The sequence below is a fragment of the Sinocyclocheilus anshuiensis genome, unplaced genomic scaffold (genome assembly GCF_001515605.1).
Source record: "Sinocyclocheilus anshuiensis isolate Anshui unplaced genomic scaffold, SAMN03320099.WGS_v1.1 scaffold186, whole genome shotgun sequence".
In the NCBI taxonomy this organism is placed as follows: Eukaryota; Metazoa; Chordata; class Actinopteri; order Cypriniformes; family Cyprinidae; genus Sinocyclocheilus; species Sinocyclocheilus anshuiensis.
In genome coordinates, this window is record NW_015542355.1 from 134,192 (window position 1) to 153,538 (window position 19,347).

Sequence of the window (19,347 nt, forward strand, 5' to 3'; positions counted from 1 at the left end):
TGTGTGTGTGTGTGTGTGTGTGTGTGTGTGTGTGTGTGTGTGTGTGTGTGTGTGTGTGTGGCACGTCAGGTTGTACTTTTTTGTTGGTCGAGGCTTCTTCCCTTTTATTTGTATTGTTTAATTTGTGTGAGGCTGGTGAATGATCTACACTACTTTTCAAAAGGTATTTTATTTTATTTTAAGAAATTAACACTTTTATTCAGCAAGGATGCATTAAATTGATCAAATGCAAATGTGTTTATAATTATAATGTTACAAAAGATTTCAATTTCAATTTTCTGGAGAAAAAGATTGGAGTAATGACAGTCATCACAGGCAAAAATTACATTTTTAAAATATATCAAAATAAAAAAATACCAATTTATTTTACTGTTTTTGATCAAATAATGCATCTTTGGTGAGCATAAGAAAGTTCTTAAAAAAAAATCAAAACCTTACCTTTTAAACTGTGGTGTATGTACGATGATTTAAATGATTCAGCTTAACTGACTGTGATTGGTTGTTCACAGTTGGGCTCCTGTGTGTGTATTTACAGAACAGGCCTCCGGCAGTACAGGGCTCCCAGCAACAAAGCCAATCTCCAGCATGTATGAACCCAGCCCTGATGAGCTCCCCTTGGGTGAGACAGAAAAACAGGGGCCGCGCCATAAAAAATCCTCTCTGTTTGTCGAGAACTGATGCATTGCACTTTGTTGCATCTTCTTCATTTTACACATTTTCACTGTTGTTTAAAAAAAAAAATCTAATGATAAAATAGATGACCATCCTGCTGTGATTGCATGCAGAGCAAACTATTTAAAATGTCTCTCTCTCTTGACCAGAGCATGTCAACAGCAGTGCTTTGCTTTAATTCCATGTGCATGCGGTTGCTCACAGAAAATATTAAACTTCACCATGCATCATGATTTCAGTCATTCTCAGTTCTTCAAATAATGATTTATTGGCTTGTTCATCTCACAGGGCACAGAACTCATTGGCTGAAAGTCATTACGTTGTTGCATTTTGCTCTGCAGTGGATTGTGGGTTTTCTTTCTGCCCTTTCTCCTTTAGTTTTCTCTGCTTTTCTTTGTATGCCCATCTCTTCGTCTTTCTTTTCACACATATAGTACCGGTATCAGGATGAAGATTCCCCTCCTCCGGATCATGGCTTCCCTCGGCTCACCAATGAAGTTCGAGCCCCGGAGCTGGTGCACGTATCGGAGAAGAACCTCTCAGAAATTGAGAATGTGCATGGCTACGTTTCCCACACTCACATTTCACCACTTAAGGTAAGTCACCCTTTCTCGTACCATCCAATAAGTAACACAATGGCCCTCTTGACATTGCTGTCTTTCTTCTCCTCTCTTTTTTCATTTGTATGTCTGTGTGTTGGTCTGGTTGCCTCTATGAGTGTCTTGTTTTCCATGTCATGCTTTCATTACTCACTCATTTACTAATTTTAAGAAATATAAAGAAATCATTTTTATTTTATTTATTTTTTTATGTATTTATTGGAAAGAGTATGACCTGTAATGCAGACATTGATTAGAAGAATGTAGGTTATGGGTCAGTCTTCATTATAGTTCTAGAGCTGTGCTAAGCTGTGCTAAGCTGTGCTGTTGTGATATGACTTCTCAACACTAGATGGTGCTCAGTTTTTAGTTTAAAAGCAGGCTGATTGTAGCTGCATTATAGTAGACCTCCTTGACTGTGGCAGTAGGTAGGTTATTTTGTGCTGTGTTTGTCAGACACCGTAAAATCATCAGAAATAATTCTTTAACAAATATTGAATTTATGTTTCAGACATTCCACCTTTTAAATCCTAGTACAATTACAGAATTTATGTATTTATTGATTGATTGATTGATTGAATTTGGAACAGGAATTTGGTTATAAGTTATAAGTATAAGATTTATATGATACATTAAAAACAGCAGTATTGTAAAATATTACAACTTAAAATAACCGTTTTCTGTTTTAATATATATATATATATACATATATACATATATAACACTCACTTGAGGCGTATATATATATATATATATATATATATATATTATATATATAACTTTATTTTTGCTTTTAATAATCTATAATTTGTTAAACATTTTCAAGAGGTTTAAAAGAGGGGGAATAGATGTTTCTGGCTTTGCTATATACAATAGTACATCATCTGCAAATAAAGATATATACTGAGGTCTGCCATTAATTAAAATGGGGCCAATTTCGACATTCTGCCTGATACTTGTGGCCAAAGATTCCATCACTAGTGTGAACAGATAGGGAGAAAGGGTGCAGCCTTGGCGTGTTGCTCTATGTAATGAAAACGAAACTGACAGTGTCTGATTTGTAAGGACTGAAGCCTCCCGTTTAGCATATGTAATACTGATCCATTGAATAAATTTACTATTGAATCCTAACCTTTTAAGAGTAGCAAACGTATAAGGCCATTCAATTTGATGAAATTCAAGCATCAAGCATGCTTTTGTTGTACGTTTTGTATACATTATGTTATAAAGGCTCCTCAGGTTTGACTATATATGCCTGTTTGGCATAAATACAGTTTGATCTTGAGTTATGATTGAACATATATATTTTTTTTCAGTCTGTTAGCCAAGATCTTACTAATAATTTTTGCTTCTGATGGAATAAAAGAGACTGGGCGATACAAGGACACCTTCATTTTATCCCGTCCAGGCTTGGGTATTAAAACTATATTGACTTTATATAATGTGGGTGGAAATTTTAATTAGGACACTGAATGATTAATCATACAAAGAAACATGGGGGCAAGAATCTCCCAGAACTTCTTATAAAGTTCTGTGCTAAACCCATCTGGGCCTGCACATTTATTGTTAGGGAGGTTCTGTTGAAATCATTTTTTTAACAATTTTATAACAATGTAGAAGTCTTTGCTGCCACTTTTGATCAATTTAATGGATTTAAATACAAGCTTACTGACCCCAAACTTTTAAACAATGGTGTATGTTTGTGATTAATACAAATATTAATTAATTATTTTATTGAGAAAATATTTATAAATTAATTTCTAAAATTAAATAAATTAATTTAAATTTTAAAATATTTTTACTGCAATGAGAAATGAACATCAATTCAATGGATACTTGATAATGTTACATTAAACATGGATTATCAAATAGTTTGTAAATAAATAAATAATCAATGTTTTTTTGCCTCTTTGTGGATTTTGTAAAGTGTGCTGTATTCATGAAAAGTGCCAGATACAAAACATATCTATTTATTTCAGAATTGAAAGCTTTTGTTGCTGTTTTTCTGTGATCAGATATGGCCCTGCTGGAGACACGCTCTCAGCCAGAGAGACATTAACAGCCTGTGCCTCATCTGATTGTCTGCAGATGATTCAAAAGCTTTGTGCTTTTATTCGATCTGAGGGAGTGTATGATTTTATTCCAGAGTGTATAGACCTGTCTAAAGCATTAGGCTCATCAGAATTCTGCACTGTCATCTCTTCTGCAGACAGTGTTTTAAGACCTCAGTCTTTCTATTTTGCCAACAGCCATTTCTCCCCCAGTCACACAACAACCTCTATCCTACAGATGTGATTTCTCAGAGCAAACTCTTGTCGACACTCAGGTGCAGAATGTTACTTGTCAGTAGGACTAAAAAAACCTGCACTGACCTACTCCTCTCACTTCCTGTTCCGCAAAGCAAGGTGAGGGATACAGGAGAAAACACTGTCACACACAAGACATATTCTTACATTCATTCTGCGCTAGGGCTGCACGATAAATCGCATGTGATATTTAATGCGCATCTTGTCAGTAAAGCCGTTCTGTAATCAGCGGTAAATCTCCATCACGTGCGTGCTTTCACATTGAGCAGCATTAACTACACAGAGCCGTTGTTCATGCGCATTAAATATCGCATGCGATTTATCGTGCAGCCCTATTCTGCGCTATTTTTAAGTGATTGGTTTATGTACACATTTATCAGACAAATGTCTTTAGTGGCCATGATGCATCTCACTGTTTTTTTTCAGCATCTTACGCCATGAGTGTAGAATTTAAGATGGCGTGTCGGGTTAAATGCAGTTCAACTTTTCTTCTTGAGATCCCTGCATTCTGTTCAGTTCCTCTCTGTCTAGCTTTTTATGAAGGCAAGAGCGCACTCTGTGTGACAGCCTCAGATTGCTTTTACCATTCGTTTGCAGCAAGGGTCAGAAGGTCGTCTTAGGGGGTCAGAGCAAAATAACCTTAAAAATTAAAGCCTCATCCTGCCATCTTTTGTTTTCCTTCCCCTCCTTACTTCCTCTCATGGTTCATGCAGAATGTCTGCATTTTCATCGTCTTTCATCCTGTCTCCTCAGCCTCTCTCTTCCCTCCCTGAGTGCAGCCGATTTTCTGGTGACACTGTTTTGTATTTTCTCGCCTGCAGCCTGCGCTGGTTACCCGTTTTGATCTAACATACCCAGGGGTGACCACAGCAAACTACCTGGCAAGTTTGTGATCTATTTTGAATGTGTCTATTTTTCCCCGTTGTTGTTTTCTTGTTGTTGATGTGGTGGTTTTTGTTGTTGTGGTTCATCTGTGCTCAGGAACATTACATCTGTGCCAATGTTCCGACACTGTGTGAAATTCTTCAGAGGATCTGAATAACAGACTGCTGGGTTTTCAATCAGAACCTCCCTTTGAAGAAACCCATTTGTGCAGTGAAATCACATTTATTTTCTCCAAATATGGTTGACACAAGTGTAATCAATTTATGTGATGTTCATCTTTTTGACTATTTTACCCGTGATGTTTGTTTTGGGGTGAATATGTCACTCAGTGTGATTGCTGTTGATATTTTGATGATGTTAATTGCAGATGAGGTATATAGACCATTGAGAGAAATCTTTGTTGGTTTCTGTTAGTGTGTGTGTCTGTGTGAATGTGCATCTCAGAAAGATCTACCAGTTCTTGCATTAGCAGTCATTGATCGTACACAGCCTGTATGGCAGGTAGAGTTTTTGTCACACTTCTGGTATCACTCTGCCTTATCAGGCCTTCCAGAAACTCTATATGCACACACACAGAAAAGTAAATACACACACACTTACACACACTTCAACCATCCTCTCGGCCTCTTCAGTCTGTCAGTTGTGCTAATGCTATGGCCTCAGTAGACCGTCTCCATGACAGCCCGTCCTCTCCATGTCTCCCTTCCCACGCCAGGGACGCTCCACCGAAGATTAGCTAACAGCTTCAACGTGTAGATCTGTCACACCTCAGGATTGAATGAGGTACAAGTTAATCCTGAAATAAACAAAAATGCAAGGAAGCATAGCTGCATCAATTGCTGTTGAGAAACTAGAGTATGCAGACTGTGTTTCTGTAGGAGGCATATGTTGTGGTCACACTAGTCTATAGATATGCAAAATTATAATATAATTTTTTATTATTTTAATTATTTGTAATATTATTTTAAATGCTTTTATTATTTAATAATATATTATTTATATGAAATGTTATTTTAAAAATAAATATTTTTATATGTATACAATGCTATATATTTAAATATATTGTAATTTATTTGTTTTTTTATTATTTAACATCATATTTATAATAACAATATTAAAGGGGTGGTAAATCAGCTATTTTCACAGGCTTGAATGTGTTTATGGGGTGCACTGTAACGTGTTAATGCTTATATAACATTTAAATACACAATGCAGAATTTCTTAAGAAAAAAAGCATAAGGCTATAAATAAAAGTAGCTTTTATGCATTCAAATAATTACACATATTAAAACAGAATTTGGTAACAATAAACAAGGTGAAAAAAATAGAACATTTCATAAGACCCTAAACATAATTTTTGTTAAACTTTTTAATAGATTTGATGTTGAAGTGTATACGTTTCATTATTTAATTAGACGTGCTTTTGATTAATAAAATTTAATTTAACCATTTAAAAAGGAGTCCAGAAAAATTAAAATGGAAAAAAAAAAACAGAATCCAAATTTTTTTTAATTTGGAGTTTAAAAAAAGGGAATTTGGGAAAAGATAAAACGTATTTCATAGGGCCCTAGCATAGTTATTTATTTATTGTGGTAATTTGAAGGTTGTGTCAAAAAGTTGTTGTTCTAGTCTAGTAGATAAATAGCTGTATTCTGTACGTTTTTACTCGTGTACGATCATTTTCTTCCAAATACGATAATTTTGAGCTTCTGGTACGATACTTGGACATTTCCAATCTGGCAACACTGTTACCAATATCCATGCTTTTCATATAATCATTCTAACAAATGATACTACAGTCCAAAAAGGGATTATTTGATTACAGACTGTGGATCTACAGTGATCGCTACTGACTGTATAGCACAGTTTGTTGTGTCTTTATAGAACGAGTGTAGCCAAATATCTTTTGCCAGAACTATGAGCCCATTATGAAGACTAACCATGGCTTTACTACAGTGGCCAAATCAAACACAGAGCCATATTTAGCATGCCTGTAGCTAAACGAGCATGTGGGTAAACACTACAGAAAAGCTGTAATCAAAGAATAATTTACACTGATCACATAAACGCCAACAAACACCAACATTCAAAGTTCGCTGTTGGAATTAAATAAAATTTGTAGGTGTTTGTAGGCGTTTGACGGATAAGTATGAATTAGCATTTAGCTAACTGGCTAGTGGAGCCAGACAGCATTTTCTTTGTTTTCGTCCTTGCTACAACATAAAAATAACAATAGAAACTATGGTAACACTTTACATAAAGGTTCCCTTTATAAAGGGTTTATAAAGGTGTTCATGACTGACTAATAACTCATTTACAAATGTATTATAAATTGATAAGAAGTTATAAATGCATAAATAAAAAGGGTGATTTCACCTGACAAATATTGAGCCATTTTTATCTTACATGTTATAAATGCTTAATAAATATATTTATTTAGTCATACTTATTTCACTCAAAACCAGATTCCTGATTTATTTTATGATGCAGCAAAAATGTACTTTTATAGCGAGACTGAAGAAAAAAGAAGAAAAAAGTAAGAAAAGTGACACGAGTAAAGAGATATAAATGAGAAAAACCTAATAATACACCCTTCAGTCCCGCTATAATAGTCTTATTTTTGCTGCATCATGAAATAAATCAGGAAACCGGTTTTGAGTGAAATAAGTATGAATAAACTGTGTTAAGTTGTGGCCCATAAACAACAGCTTCTGCTTTTAAAGTGGGAACTGCTCTTTCATTCAGGACAAGCTTTTGTACAAATCCGGTATTGAACTTGCGTAGATTGAGGAAGCTGTCCTTCGTAAAATGTGCAGCACAGAGAGCTATATTGGGATTATAATTTTCAGGAACCGAGTTAAAAATAAATTTTAACCATTGTTTCCTAAGTCCAGTGTCCCTAGGAAGGCCAAACAAAGAGGACCTGCAATCGAGGTGAAAATAACAGCGTTTCGACGGCATGGCAACAACACTCTACTAAATCAAATCTTCCTCTTCTCTAAAGCAGCCCAACAAGGCCTCACCCCCTTTGTTATGTGTTCCCGGGGGCAGGGTTTATGTAAATGTCAGGGTTTGTGATGTCACCAACCCAGGAAGAAGCTTGTTGTAGTAACTACCAGCCTTTGAATTCTGTAAAAGAAAATATCTACCTTTGCACCTACCTGTCGTAACTTGGCAGATGTTGTTTATGTTCAAACAGCAACATTGCACACTAAGTAAAAAAAAAAAGGGAAATCATAATAAAGGACCCCTTTTAAATATTATTATATAATATGATGCTATTAATATTAAATATTATTTGGAAAAATATAAATAAAACATATTTTTATTTAAAATGTCTATGTATTTTAAATTTCTAATAATTTAAATATTTATTAATGTTAGATTTATAATGACATTATTAAGTAATATTGAATATTATAATATTTTTGAAAAAATATATATATATATTAAATGCAAATACTATGTATTTTTTACATTTACTAATATACTTATTTTTCAAATAATAATTTACATGAATTCACAGGTCAGAGTTCACCAAACTTGAACCTTGATATACAGTGAAAGATGAAACTTGCGCATGTATTTAAAATTTTCTTTTAAATAAATATTTTAAAATATGCATGTATTTTATGCATTCATGTGCTAAATTAATGGAATACATACATACATACATACATATATATATATATATATATATATAGTATGACCCCACCTTTAGCCTCAGACGGCACACATTTATTAATCGTTTAAAGCATATTTTACACAAAATATCCTTGAGCAAATCTGTATATTAATATGTACATGTTGACCAGATGAGTCATTCCTGTCCAAGTGAGCAGTTTTTGGCCAGAATAAGTTGAGGACAAGACTTTGTATAGATGGTCAAAAGTCTCTCTACATGAGACTAATAGAAGCTCTCAGTCTGGATGCACTCTATTCAATAGCCAAACTTGTTGATTAAATCTCTATCGACTTTCTCTGCATGTATATTCTAGCCTTGTCATCCCCTCGTGGCTCGGAGAGAGTGAGTGTGGGACTTTTATGCCAAGAGGTGAGCGAGAAATGTAGCTCCATTATTCTCTCTGAATCTCTGCAGGGCTAAACATGGTGAATCAGCTTGTACACCTGTCGCCTGCTTTCAACCCAGGTCCTCCTACTGAAAAGCTGCTTTAACACAAAGGCACTAATTGTACGGCTGCGTAAGACGGTTGTCTCAGAAGCTTGACAGTCGGATGGCAGGATATTGATCCTCAAGTCACATTATTGAATAACATATCAAGCAGAAAGGAAATGCACCTTCTAGATGAGATATTAGCCATCCACCAGTCGAGCAAACATCTGTGGTTTTAATGAGCGGAGCTCAGCAGGGGTGAGGCATGATATTTATTAGCAGAATCAGTGTGACTGGAGCGCTCTTTTCTTCCTGAGAGAGCTTTCTTCTCAAAAAAGTAGTGAGAGACAGCAAAGGCTTAGGGTTAATGGTGATTGTTTGGTTATCTCTCCTCCCTGGTGAAATTATTACTTCAGAGTCAGGGCTCTGTATGTGCCCAGGTCGGAGTAAAGGACCAGGCTTGATTGTCTGGGAGATGAGCCTTGGATGGAATTAGAGATGAGGCAATTACCTCAAAAAGAAAGAAAAGAGGAGGGGAGGAGGTGGAAGGCAAGTAGAAGAACTAAAAAAAAAGCAAAGGAGAGTTGTGAGGAGACCTAAATACATTAATTAATCACAAATTTGTTACTGTTTAATCCGTATAGAAATAATTTAGCACAGCTGCCAACAGGAAGAAATATGTTAAAGTATTACTTATTATTTAGCATACTTTTTTTTTCATTAAACATTGTCACATAAAGTGTAACTTAGTGTGGTCACATAAGCAAAAAAAAAAAAAAGGTCTGTTGTTAATAGTGTAGCGATGTATGGAGCACAGCTTAATTAGAAGTGGTGTTGTTTTAGTATTATTTATATATTATTATAGTATTTATTAATATTTCGAATTAGCTTTTATTTTTAAATTTTCAGTATTCATTTTAATTTTAGCTTGTTTTTGTTTTTGCTTTTGTCAGTTTGAATTTATTCTTGTTCAAGTTTCTAGTCATTTTAGTACTTCAACATAAACATATTTATTTGAGTATATTAAAGTATTTATTAAGTATTATTTTCATATATTATTTGAGACAACATTTCTGATTTTCAACTTTGCTATTTTTTTTCATGTAATATTTATATTTTATTTCAGCATTATTTCAATGAATGAAAATGATTTTTAGTTTTAGTTAACAATAGCAGCACTGCACAGAAGTCACACAAAAGTTTGTTTGGTCAGTGTAGCAAATTTGCTTGACCAACTTAAAATTGTTGCAAAATCTGTGTGTGGAACTCTTCCGCCCTCACATGAAATTCCAGATCATGTGGATTCCTATTGAAATGACTGGATTTCACCTGCAAAAATATGCTGAACAACAGTAAATGTGACCACACCTTTAGGCCAGTAAACCACCCAGAACTGCCTAGTGAAGGCATGGCAACACAGTAAAAACACACTCAGATCACCTTAGCACCTACATAGTGATGCCCTACCACTCACAACAGTTGTCTCTGTTCAATTTTCAGTATGAGGCATGCTATTTTGTCACAGTTGTGTCTCCACAAGGACAGCATATCTACCACAGACAGGCATTATTTTCCCAGCGCATATAACAAAGTCAAGGAGTTTGAATTTGTTCCATTAGCATACTAATTGTTTTCAGGTCTTCTCATTTTTGTCACATCACTTTAACTAAAGCGCTTATGTCTGCCTTGAAGCATGAGCTTAATGAAATTGGCTCCAGGGTTTAAAAAAAAAAAAAAAAGTGATGAACTCATTAGTCTGTTCATAGACTCTGTGTTTTGAAGGGGTTTTAGGAGTCAGGACTCTCAGAGAGAAAAAGAGTGTTTGGAGAGTTACAGGGGCCAGCTATGTTTTTTATGCGATGTGGAGAGTAAACAGTCCTTGTCAGTGGTTTTGTTTTGCCAATGAGGGATTTCTTTACATGAACAGACACTTAGAGGCCTATTTAGTTGCTCATGAGAAGCACTTTACTTTTTGCTTATTGTCAACAGCTGCTTAGGTGAGTGTGTAATATCTGCACCACTATCAAAATGGTATTGCAGATTGTTTCTGAATAATCTAGTTTGCACTGTAAAAGAACTATCCTGTTATATTTATGGTTTAAAAAAAAAACATTCCAGAAATTCACTTTACAAAACATGGTAATATGCTGACAATGTTTCAGGTGTTACAGGATGGCGTATTGGTGCCTGTATATTTTACAACTTATGCCAAATTTAAATGTAGTGATAAACATGAAATAATAATGCTAGTAGTACAACAGAAAACCACATGATGAATCAGATTTCATTGTAAGTGGTCTGCATATAAAACACGGCCAATACACATATATATAGACGGTGCACAGGATCAGACACACACACAAAGACAAAACACCATCACTAAAATAGTGCAATAAACATTACCTAAATAACATGAAATACAACACAAAACACCCCAATGTACATTACTAATCATAAAAATTAGAAAAGCAAAGTTATTTTGATTTCTGGGAATGCTCTTTTACTGTTTTTTTTTTTTTTTACCGTAAATTATACAGTAATTCATAGATGTACTTGCAAAAACCTATTAAGATAATCTACAAATGGCTTAGCTTATAACTGTTTCTGCATATTAAACGTGGAGAGGAGAAAGTATTTTAACACTGACAAAAGTCTACTTTATCTAAAGTGTCATTGTCCTTGAAATAGCATTCAGTCGAAATTTCATAGTTTCATTGATGATTGCAGTGCTCGGCTGGCTGTCAAGCATAGATTTTTTTTTATTTTTTGTTTATAATTTTAGAGAATAGAGCTTTTTGGCCACCTGTGGATAAAAACACTCACTTCTGTTAAAGGGATAGTTTACCCACAAAAATAATATTCTGTGAATTATATCAAGAAGAAACTGATTCTGAAACTGAAAGTGAGAATAGTGACAGAAATCTTTAAAGCGTTCATTTTACAGATCGACAGATGCTGCCATATAAATCATGTAAACACACTTAACATCTGTTGAATTGGAAAATTACATGAGAGAGTAGCGAGACGCTTCCAGAGCTTTAGAGAGAGTTCCAGAGTTTTAAACAGCTAGGAGAGAGTCACATGTGTTACCCATCTGTTTCTCTTTCTGGTGGTTTACTTGCTTCATTGTATAACCTTAATTTTATATTAGAACCTGTTGCTGCTATCAAATATTATATATACATATATAATATAGCAAAGTCAATATTGGAGCATTTCAGTTCACGCTTGAAAAAAAATTATGTATTTATATGCACAGTATGCATATGAATAAGATGATTGACTCTTAAATGAAAGACAGGACTACATTATTTACATTATAAGTTACATATTTAACCAGTGAGAAGGTGCAGTGTCAAAGCAAAGGCATCTTGTTGTTCCTTAGCTTTCTTTCTTTCTCTCTCTCCTCATAGATGCTGAGGAAGGTCAGTCTTAACCAAAGCAAACACAGTGATATGAATACTAAACTGCCTCCTTAATTGCAGATTACAGAGACTGGGGATTATAAAAGAGAAAATATCTAGGCATCCTGATCAGTCCTCACAGACTGTTTGAAATGCATGCTTCAAGCCAAAAACTGTTTTGAAAATAATAAGAGTTTTTAATGGTGATGAAATATATGCTTGGGCCAAATCACCAATGAAAAGGGAATATTTTGAACTTGACTGTCTATTTTACACTCTGCGACTATATTTATTAGTATTTGTCTCAGTTATAGCAAATCCCGGAATTGATGTTTTATAGATAGGACACATGTTATTGTGTCCTCCTTTCTTAAAATCTGTCTTCTTAAAGTCCATGAATACAGTCAGATCTTGGCAGTTGCCTGGTAACAGATGTGCCTGACTGCAATGTTTTTAATAATCAGACCCACGCTTGGGCCTGACCTTGTTATTGTGTGTTTATGTGTGTGTGTGTGTGTGTGTGTGTGTGTGTGTGTAATCTTTGCCTTATAACTTTTTTTTTAGTTATTACGATTACTGTGTATGCAAAATACCTGTTGTTTGAGCTTGAATGAAAGCTTGTTTTATTCACAGAACATTGGTGTGAGTGAAAAATTGATATTCGGCATCATTTTCCGGTGATGATATTTTTATAAGAAGTTCTTAAAACTTGCAGAAATACTCCCCACGAACAGCATGTGATTTGTGCACGAAAAAGGAACTACACAGGGCGTGGCTAAGCCCCGCAGCCACTATCTGATTGGAACAACGACCTGTGGGATGGACAAAAGTCAGCCTGCTTAAAAATGGACACAAAGCCCTCGCTGGCTCGCTCGCTCTCTCTCTCTAGAACTGTGGCTTTTCGCCTTGGTGACCGCGCGACGAAGCGCTCCCATGCCGTAACATCACGAGCGAGACTCCAAAACTCAAACACTTCAGTTGAAACTCCGCGACTGCCGAACTTCAAAGCCTAAAGCCAAGCAAAGGAAATCTCAGAAGAACTCCAAACATCACTCCTCCGTAACCCGGCAACCAACCAATCCAACGAGGGCTCTCCCAAAAGGACGTCATCCAAACGTCATTCAGGTGCCAGATCAACAGCCAACTTATCAAAGCACGTATTAACCCGTGGCCAGGGAAAATACAAATACTCAAATTGTTAAAATATACTGAGGTTAACGTCTCGCTGGACGACCGTTGATAAAGTATAAACTATCAAATTTGAAATCAGTTCTAATCAGGTTGACTTCGAATCTTCAGATCCGATTCCTCTCAAAACCTGAGCTAGAAATAGAATTAATGAGTTAAATTCCTTACAGTGTGTGTGTGTGTGTGACCTTCACCCTGTATCTCTAATGAGTGTAAGTAGCTCTAACAGGGTTATACTGCACTGCAAGTGCTAAAAGACAGAGAGAATGTGAAGTGGGTTTTACTGACAGGGTTTCAGAGACATCCAGGACCCAATACCCAGCACATGTTTATGCTGTTTTTTGCTCAACTCATTATATGGCTGCTCTCTGTGTCATCATTTTTTAAATGAAAATGAAAACTCAAGAGATTGGAGCTTGCTTTTTCAGAGTAAGGGCCGCTTGTCTGTATTTGTGTCACATGCAGGGGCGTACCATAATGACTTTTAGAAATGACTAAATTTGTTCTGATCTTTTAAAGAGGTTTGTTTTTCCTAACCTCATTGAAAAAAAAACTAGCCATATAAAACAGACTTTACAGTACAATCAAGCATCTGGTTGCTTTAACAGTGGGCTAAATAAATGTGCAAACAGTAAAATTCAGTCCCACTGTGGCTACGGCTACCTACTAATGTCCACCTTTTTTAGCAAATAATTTTTATACTGTAATATAAAAAATATTTTATGAATTTATGAATAATAACACATCATTTATAAATATTCATGACCCAAACTGTTCCTGTCATAGTTTGTGCACTGGGCCGCTGACAGAAAGTGAAACCCTTTTAAGAGAAGAAAAGTTGTCTTGGGCAAAGTTATGCAAATTTATTTACATAAATGTTGCTTATGCTTACCATGGCTACATCGAAAATACAGTAAAAACAGTAATATTGTGAAATATTATTACAATCTAAAATATTTTGAAATATTTTAGCACAAAATTAGCATATTAGAATTATTCTTGAAGATCATGTGGATCTAAAGGCTGGAGTAATGGAAATTCAGCTTTGCCATCACAGGAATAAATTACATTTCAAATATATATTAAAATGGACAGTTCTTTTAAATTGTAATAATATTTCACAATATTATACTGTATTTGATCAAATAATCCAAGCATTGGTGAGCATAAGAGACTTTCAAAAAACATTTAAAATGAATAATTTTTCCAAACTTCTGACAGGTTGTGTGTGTGTATCATATGTCTAGTATCATTATAGAACTATACGTGTGATACAATGCAGACAGACATTCCAGTTTGATTCCTTAAAAATTTATGTATTTTTTTATATATGTAAATTTAAGGTTACAACACTTGACATTCTATTTTTTTAACCAAACTGTGTGAATGAAATCATACATGCAGCTGTATTCTCCTGCTGTGTAAACACAGCCACTTTTCATAATTTTCTTTTTGTCCTGATCACATTCCACAGTTTGGGTGGACTGTAGGTCCAAATCTCTTTCTATCCTCAACCTTTCTGTATTTATCTGACTCGGGAGCTCTTATCTACTTCATTCCCTGCTGCTGTGCACCACTCTGCTGTTACACTTCCTGATTTGTGTCAGAGTGTCTAAAGTACTGACCTCCTTTAATCTCCCAGAGTGCACCTGGAAACTCAAGTTTAGATCCATCAGTGTACACCTTACAGCTTTGTTAAAGAGAGAAATGTATTCCCTGAAAAGCATGCAATGCACTTAAAACTATTTCCTAGCCGCATTAAACAGCAAGCCATTGGTAGTTTAAACAGAGCACACAAGTTTTCCCTGTGGTTCAGGTGATTGCTGGTGCAGTGGTGATATAACTCAGTTTTAGTGCACTTTAAAGCAGCTCAGTCACTGGCAGAGAGAGAGAAAGTGCGCTATCGGGTCCCATTGAGACATATCATTTGTGTAAGGTACACGATAGCATTGCAGGACCATGGAGAGCTCCATGTGCGCATACATGTTGGCATCTTAAAGTGGCTTCCCAGTGCTTCATTTCCAACCTGACAGGACACAATAACATGCTGCAATTAACACCCTAAATTACCCACCACAGGCTGGAAACCAAGAGAGAGGCAGTCGGAAGGAGAAGACAGCGAAAACTGGAAGGGAGGGCAATGAAGGTTGCATTTCAGGCAGAATCCATTACACAATGAGGCCTCCAGAGAAATTGATTTGCTATTAGAGGGTAAATGCATATGGCAGGCAGTGGGTGATTTCCTGAAAGGGGCAGAGTCCAAGCCCTCATCCCATGCTCCTTTACAAAACCTTGATGGAACTGCCAACCGCAAAATTGTGTCTAATTTGATGTTGATATTTCAGCATGCACCGAATAAAAGTGTACCTTCTGCTCTTCCATTTCTGATGGATCAAAGACAATTTAAAGAGAAACATCTAATTTAAGGCTCGTAGCTTCATGCTTTCCACCTGTTTCCTGTTAACATTTGCAGAGGGAAGCAGAATTAAGGCCCTCTTACATGTTTCACGAACTTTCGCCAGTGGGCGGCAAGACAGCCAAATCCTGATGCTGTGTTGTGCAGAGGTCAAGTGTTTGACTTTTCAAAGTGTAGAAATTACTAGACATTTGGTATATAAGATTTTAAGGCATGATTGCCAAGGTTGCTTTATTTATTTGATCAAAAATACAGTAAAATAGTAACATTGTGAAATAATCCTACTATGTATAATTTAACCGTTTTCAATTTTAAAATATTTTGTTTCTTTGCTGACAAAGCTGAATTTTCAGCATCCAATACTTCAGTCTCAAGATCACACACGTGATCCTTCAGAAATCATCACTTTTTTTCCCCATTCCTATTTCTATCCATTGCTTTTTCCTTTCAGATTAAGTCCTTGCAGTTGCCTCCTAGATGCAAGATTAGATGCAAATCGAGAAGGTGCTATAGGCAGGACAGTGGGGGGAGGGATTTGGGGGGGTGATGTTTAGGGACCTGCTGGAGCCCGAGCTACAGATCACTTTGATGTGGTCACCTGTCAGAGCCTCTGCCCTTTACGTGGGCCAGGAATCTGCCCTCCCCACTGTATGTTCCTCATGCATACCAACACATCCCACCTGTGACTGCATGCCATCATCATTCCACTGTTCATTCATTCACATGTGCTGACTGATGACAGCATACAATCGCATTATTGTAGAATGCGATTTATGCATGTCAGGAAATTATTGTTTTGTGGAAAAGTGGGTGTGGTCTCTCTATGACACTTTGTTAGAGAGGAGGAGTTTAAAATAATAGGAGGGCTTAGAAATGTCAGGTGAAAAGAAAAATTATTTTGGTGACTACAACACACACTTATTGTGCACCAAATTGTTCACAATAATATCAGGAATGTGTATCAAAAAAATAAATAGTGTATATTTGATCCTGACTTTTTTGTGTATTTATTTATTATTTCAGATGGAGGCCATGGTTACATGGCCATGGTTCACCCTTGACATGACATAACTGTGTATGTGGGGGACACAGCAATGTCCATAGAGTCAAGGTCATGATGTGGCTCAGTAATTTAACTGGGATCAATTGGATCATATGGCTGTGTGATTCCGACTGCTGAGACTCACTAATGCTGATCTGAATGTGTGTTCTACTAACACTGTTGTACAATACACACACATTTTAATCTTATCGTTACAACCTGTCGAGTACAACAGCAATAACTGTGGGATTACTTAAGTTAGAGACCACTAATCAATCTTTCTTTCTTTCTTTCTTTCATTAGTTTACTCTTTCTGTCTGTTTTTCTCTTACGTTTGTTCACTCTTCTGGTTTTTCTTTCTTTCTGTCATTCTTGTTCATTTTCCTTTTTTCTCTTTCATTTGTTTGTTCTTTTGTTTCTTTCATTTGTTCATCTTTTGTTTGTTCATTCCTTTTTTTCCTTTTGTTTGTTCATGCTTTCTTTTATTCCTTCTTTCTTTCTTTTCTTTCTAAGGCTCTGTCAAATGAAGGTGTACTGCCACTTTTTCTGCTGCCATCTCAGTGGCTATCACCTTCAGATGATATGTGATTGATTTTAGCATTTCGGCCATGAGTGACATATCTGAGCGAGAAATTATTTTATCCTTTCAGATGGGGTAAAACTAGGGATGTACCGATACTGGTATTGGTATCGGACCCGATACTGAGCTCCTGTACTCGTACTCGTACTCGTACTCGTTAAAATGCCCCGATACCAAACGCCGATACCACACAGCATGTGATAAGTGCCATATTCAGACAAAGAAACACAGACAACAGAACAACAGACAGCAGAATGGAGTTATTAGAGATTAAGGATGTCTACGAAGTATATGTATGCAATGAACATAATGTTAAACATTCAGTATTAACGCCTGTATAGCTGATGTGCGTGAGCTGATAAGCAAAGCACGCTGAGTGGATTGAGCGCGCGGCAGCACAGATGCGCGAGCTTGTCGAGTGAATATACCTTTCTCACAGACATCACTGGAAAGTTTGTAGTTCGGTCGGATATGTCAAAAACAAGTAAGTAAAACAATGCACAAGTTACTTAATGGTAGGGAGGGAGGGAGAGAGAGAGAGAGAGAGAGAGAGAGAGCGCGCGCGCACACTTCTGTTGTGTCATCTTTGATGTTCACTCACTTAGCACATGCATCATTTGGATTAAAACTAAATCGTAAAAATAAGACCATTTATAGGGGCATTCACTATAAACATAATTTATTTTCAACCTTAGGCATACACAACTTTCTGGCGAAAGTGAATCTAGTCGGGCGAGTACTGGAAAAAGTGGTATCGGTGCATCTCTAGGTAAAACTGTTTTCTAGATGCATGCTTTGAATCCTAATGTGTGTGTGTGTGTGTGTGTAGTTGGATTGTGATTGTGTTTGTTGAGGGTATGATAAGTGCTTAGAATGTATTTTCAGGATGAAGTAGAATTGATGGGCAAGGGATTCTGGAATATGTATGCATATGTGCTTCCTATGCTGATCAGAACGGTCCTTTCAGCAGTCGTCCACATTCACACTTGTCCCTCGTACAACCCTTTCTTAAGTAATTCCATTCCTTTCTAACTTAAGTAATCCCACAGTTATTGCTGTTGTACTCGACAGGTTGTAACAATAAGATTAAAATGTGTGTGTATTGTACAACAGTGTTAGTAGTAGAACACGTCACATGTAAACCGTTGAATACCTCAAAAACATTGTGCAATTCTGAGTGTGCTACACACAGGTGAGTGGGCTGAACAAACCACCTGTAGAAACGATCGCAGCATGACTGCTGCAGACGCACCGCTGCTGGAGCGCACTGCCGGACCGCAATCGCATGCAGTGTGAACACTCTGATCCATTAACATGGGCGTGGAAAAAATCCGCACCACAGGCGGAGTGTGTGAACCTGCCGTTACGTTTGTATGCCCGCCCGGTGTGTTTTGTTCTCGTGCTCCATTTAGGCACGCTGCATTCTGATTGGTTCGGATAGCATACTGCGGGAGGTCGGGGCGCGGAAAATCGTGCTATAAAGCGATTTAGAAATCGCACAAGCTCAAATCGTGATTTTATGACGATTTCGATTAATCGCACAGCCCTAGTTAAAAATCGTAAAAAATCAAGAATCGGTCTAACATTCTAGAAAAATTGAGATTTTAATTTTTTGCCAAATTGCCCAGCCCTATCTCTTCTTTTTCTGCTTTAAACTTTTCTGTGAAGCGCTGCGCGCTGTGACTCCGTGTTGCTTCAAGCGCATCATTCTGCGCACGGGATGCGCATAAGCGCTTTGTGCCTCGCCAACTGTTAATATTTCCCCCTATTTTCACGATGTCATGTGCTGTTAGCGCTTATTTATTTGTATTTAGAACTGCTAACTTGAATACGAGTTGAACGCACATGAACGCCACCACAAAGTCGTTATTACGAGTAAAAGTGAAAAGGACCCCTTTAAAAGGGGTCATATGATGTTGCTAAAAAGAACATTATTTTGTGTATTTGGTGTATTTGGATGTGTTTATGCGGTTTAAGGTTAAAAAACACATTATTTTTCACATAATGTACTTTATTGTTTCTCCTCTATGTCCCGCCTTTCTGAAACGTTTTTTACAAAGCTCATCAGTTTGAAAAGCGAGGTGTGCTCTGATTGGCCAGCTATCCAGTGCGTTGTGATTGGCCGAATACCTCAAGCGTGT

At 36.5% G+C, this 19,347-nt stretch overlaps 1 protein-coding gene across 31 annotated transcripts in view; it reads left to right on the forward strand.

Moving 5' to 3' along the window:
* Window positions 1–19,347, forward strand: part of dlg2 (discs, large homolog 2 (Drosophila)) — a 212,174-nt gene that overhangs the window by 78,845 nt on the left and 113,982 nt on the right. For 19 of the 31 annotated variants that reach the window (XR_001634554.1, XM_016490317.1, XM_016490320.1 and 16 more), the window contains 3 exons: window positions 536–619; window positions 1,107–1,268; window positions 4,399–4,458. The exons of 1 other annotated variant lie outside the window; for it this stretch is intronic. Coding sequence is in view for 29 of the 30 variants with exons in the window: in XM_016490317.1 (XP_016345803.1) it covers window positions 536–619; window positions 1,107–1,268; window positions 4,399–4,458 (306 nt within the window). In the remaining variant the exon portion in view is untranslated. The remainder of the gene's footprint in view (window positions 1–535; window positions 620–1,106; window positions 1,269–4,398; window positions 4,459–19,347) is intronic. 11 more of the 31 variants (XM_016490323.1, XM_016490344.1, XM_016490334.1 and 8 more) reach the window with 2 other exon arrangements.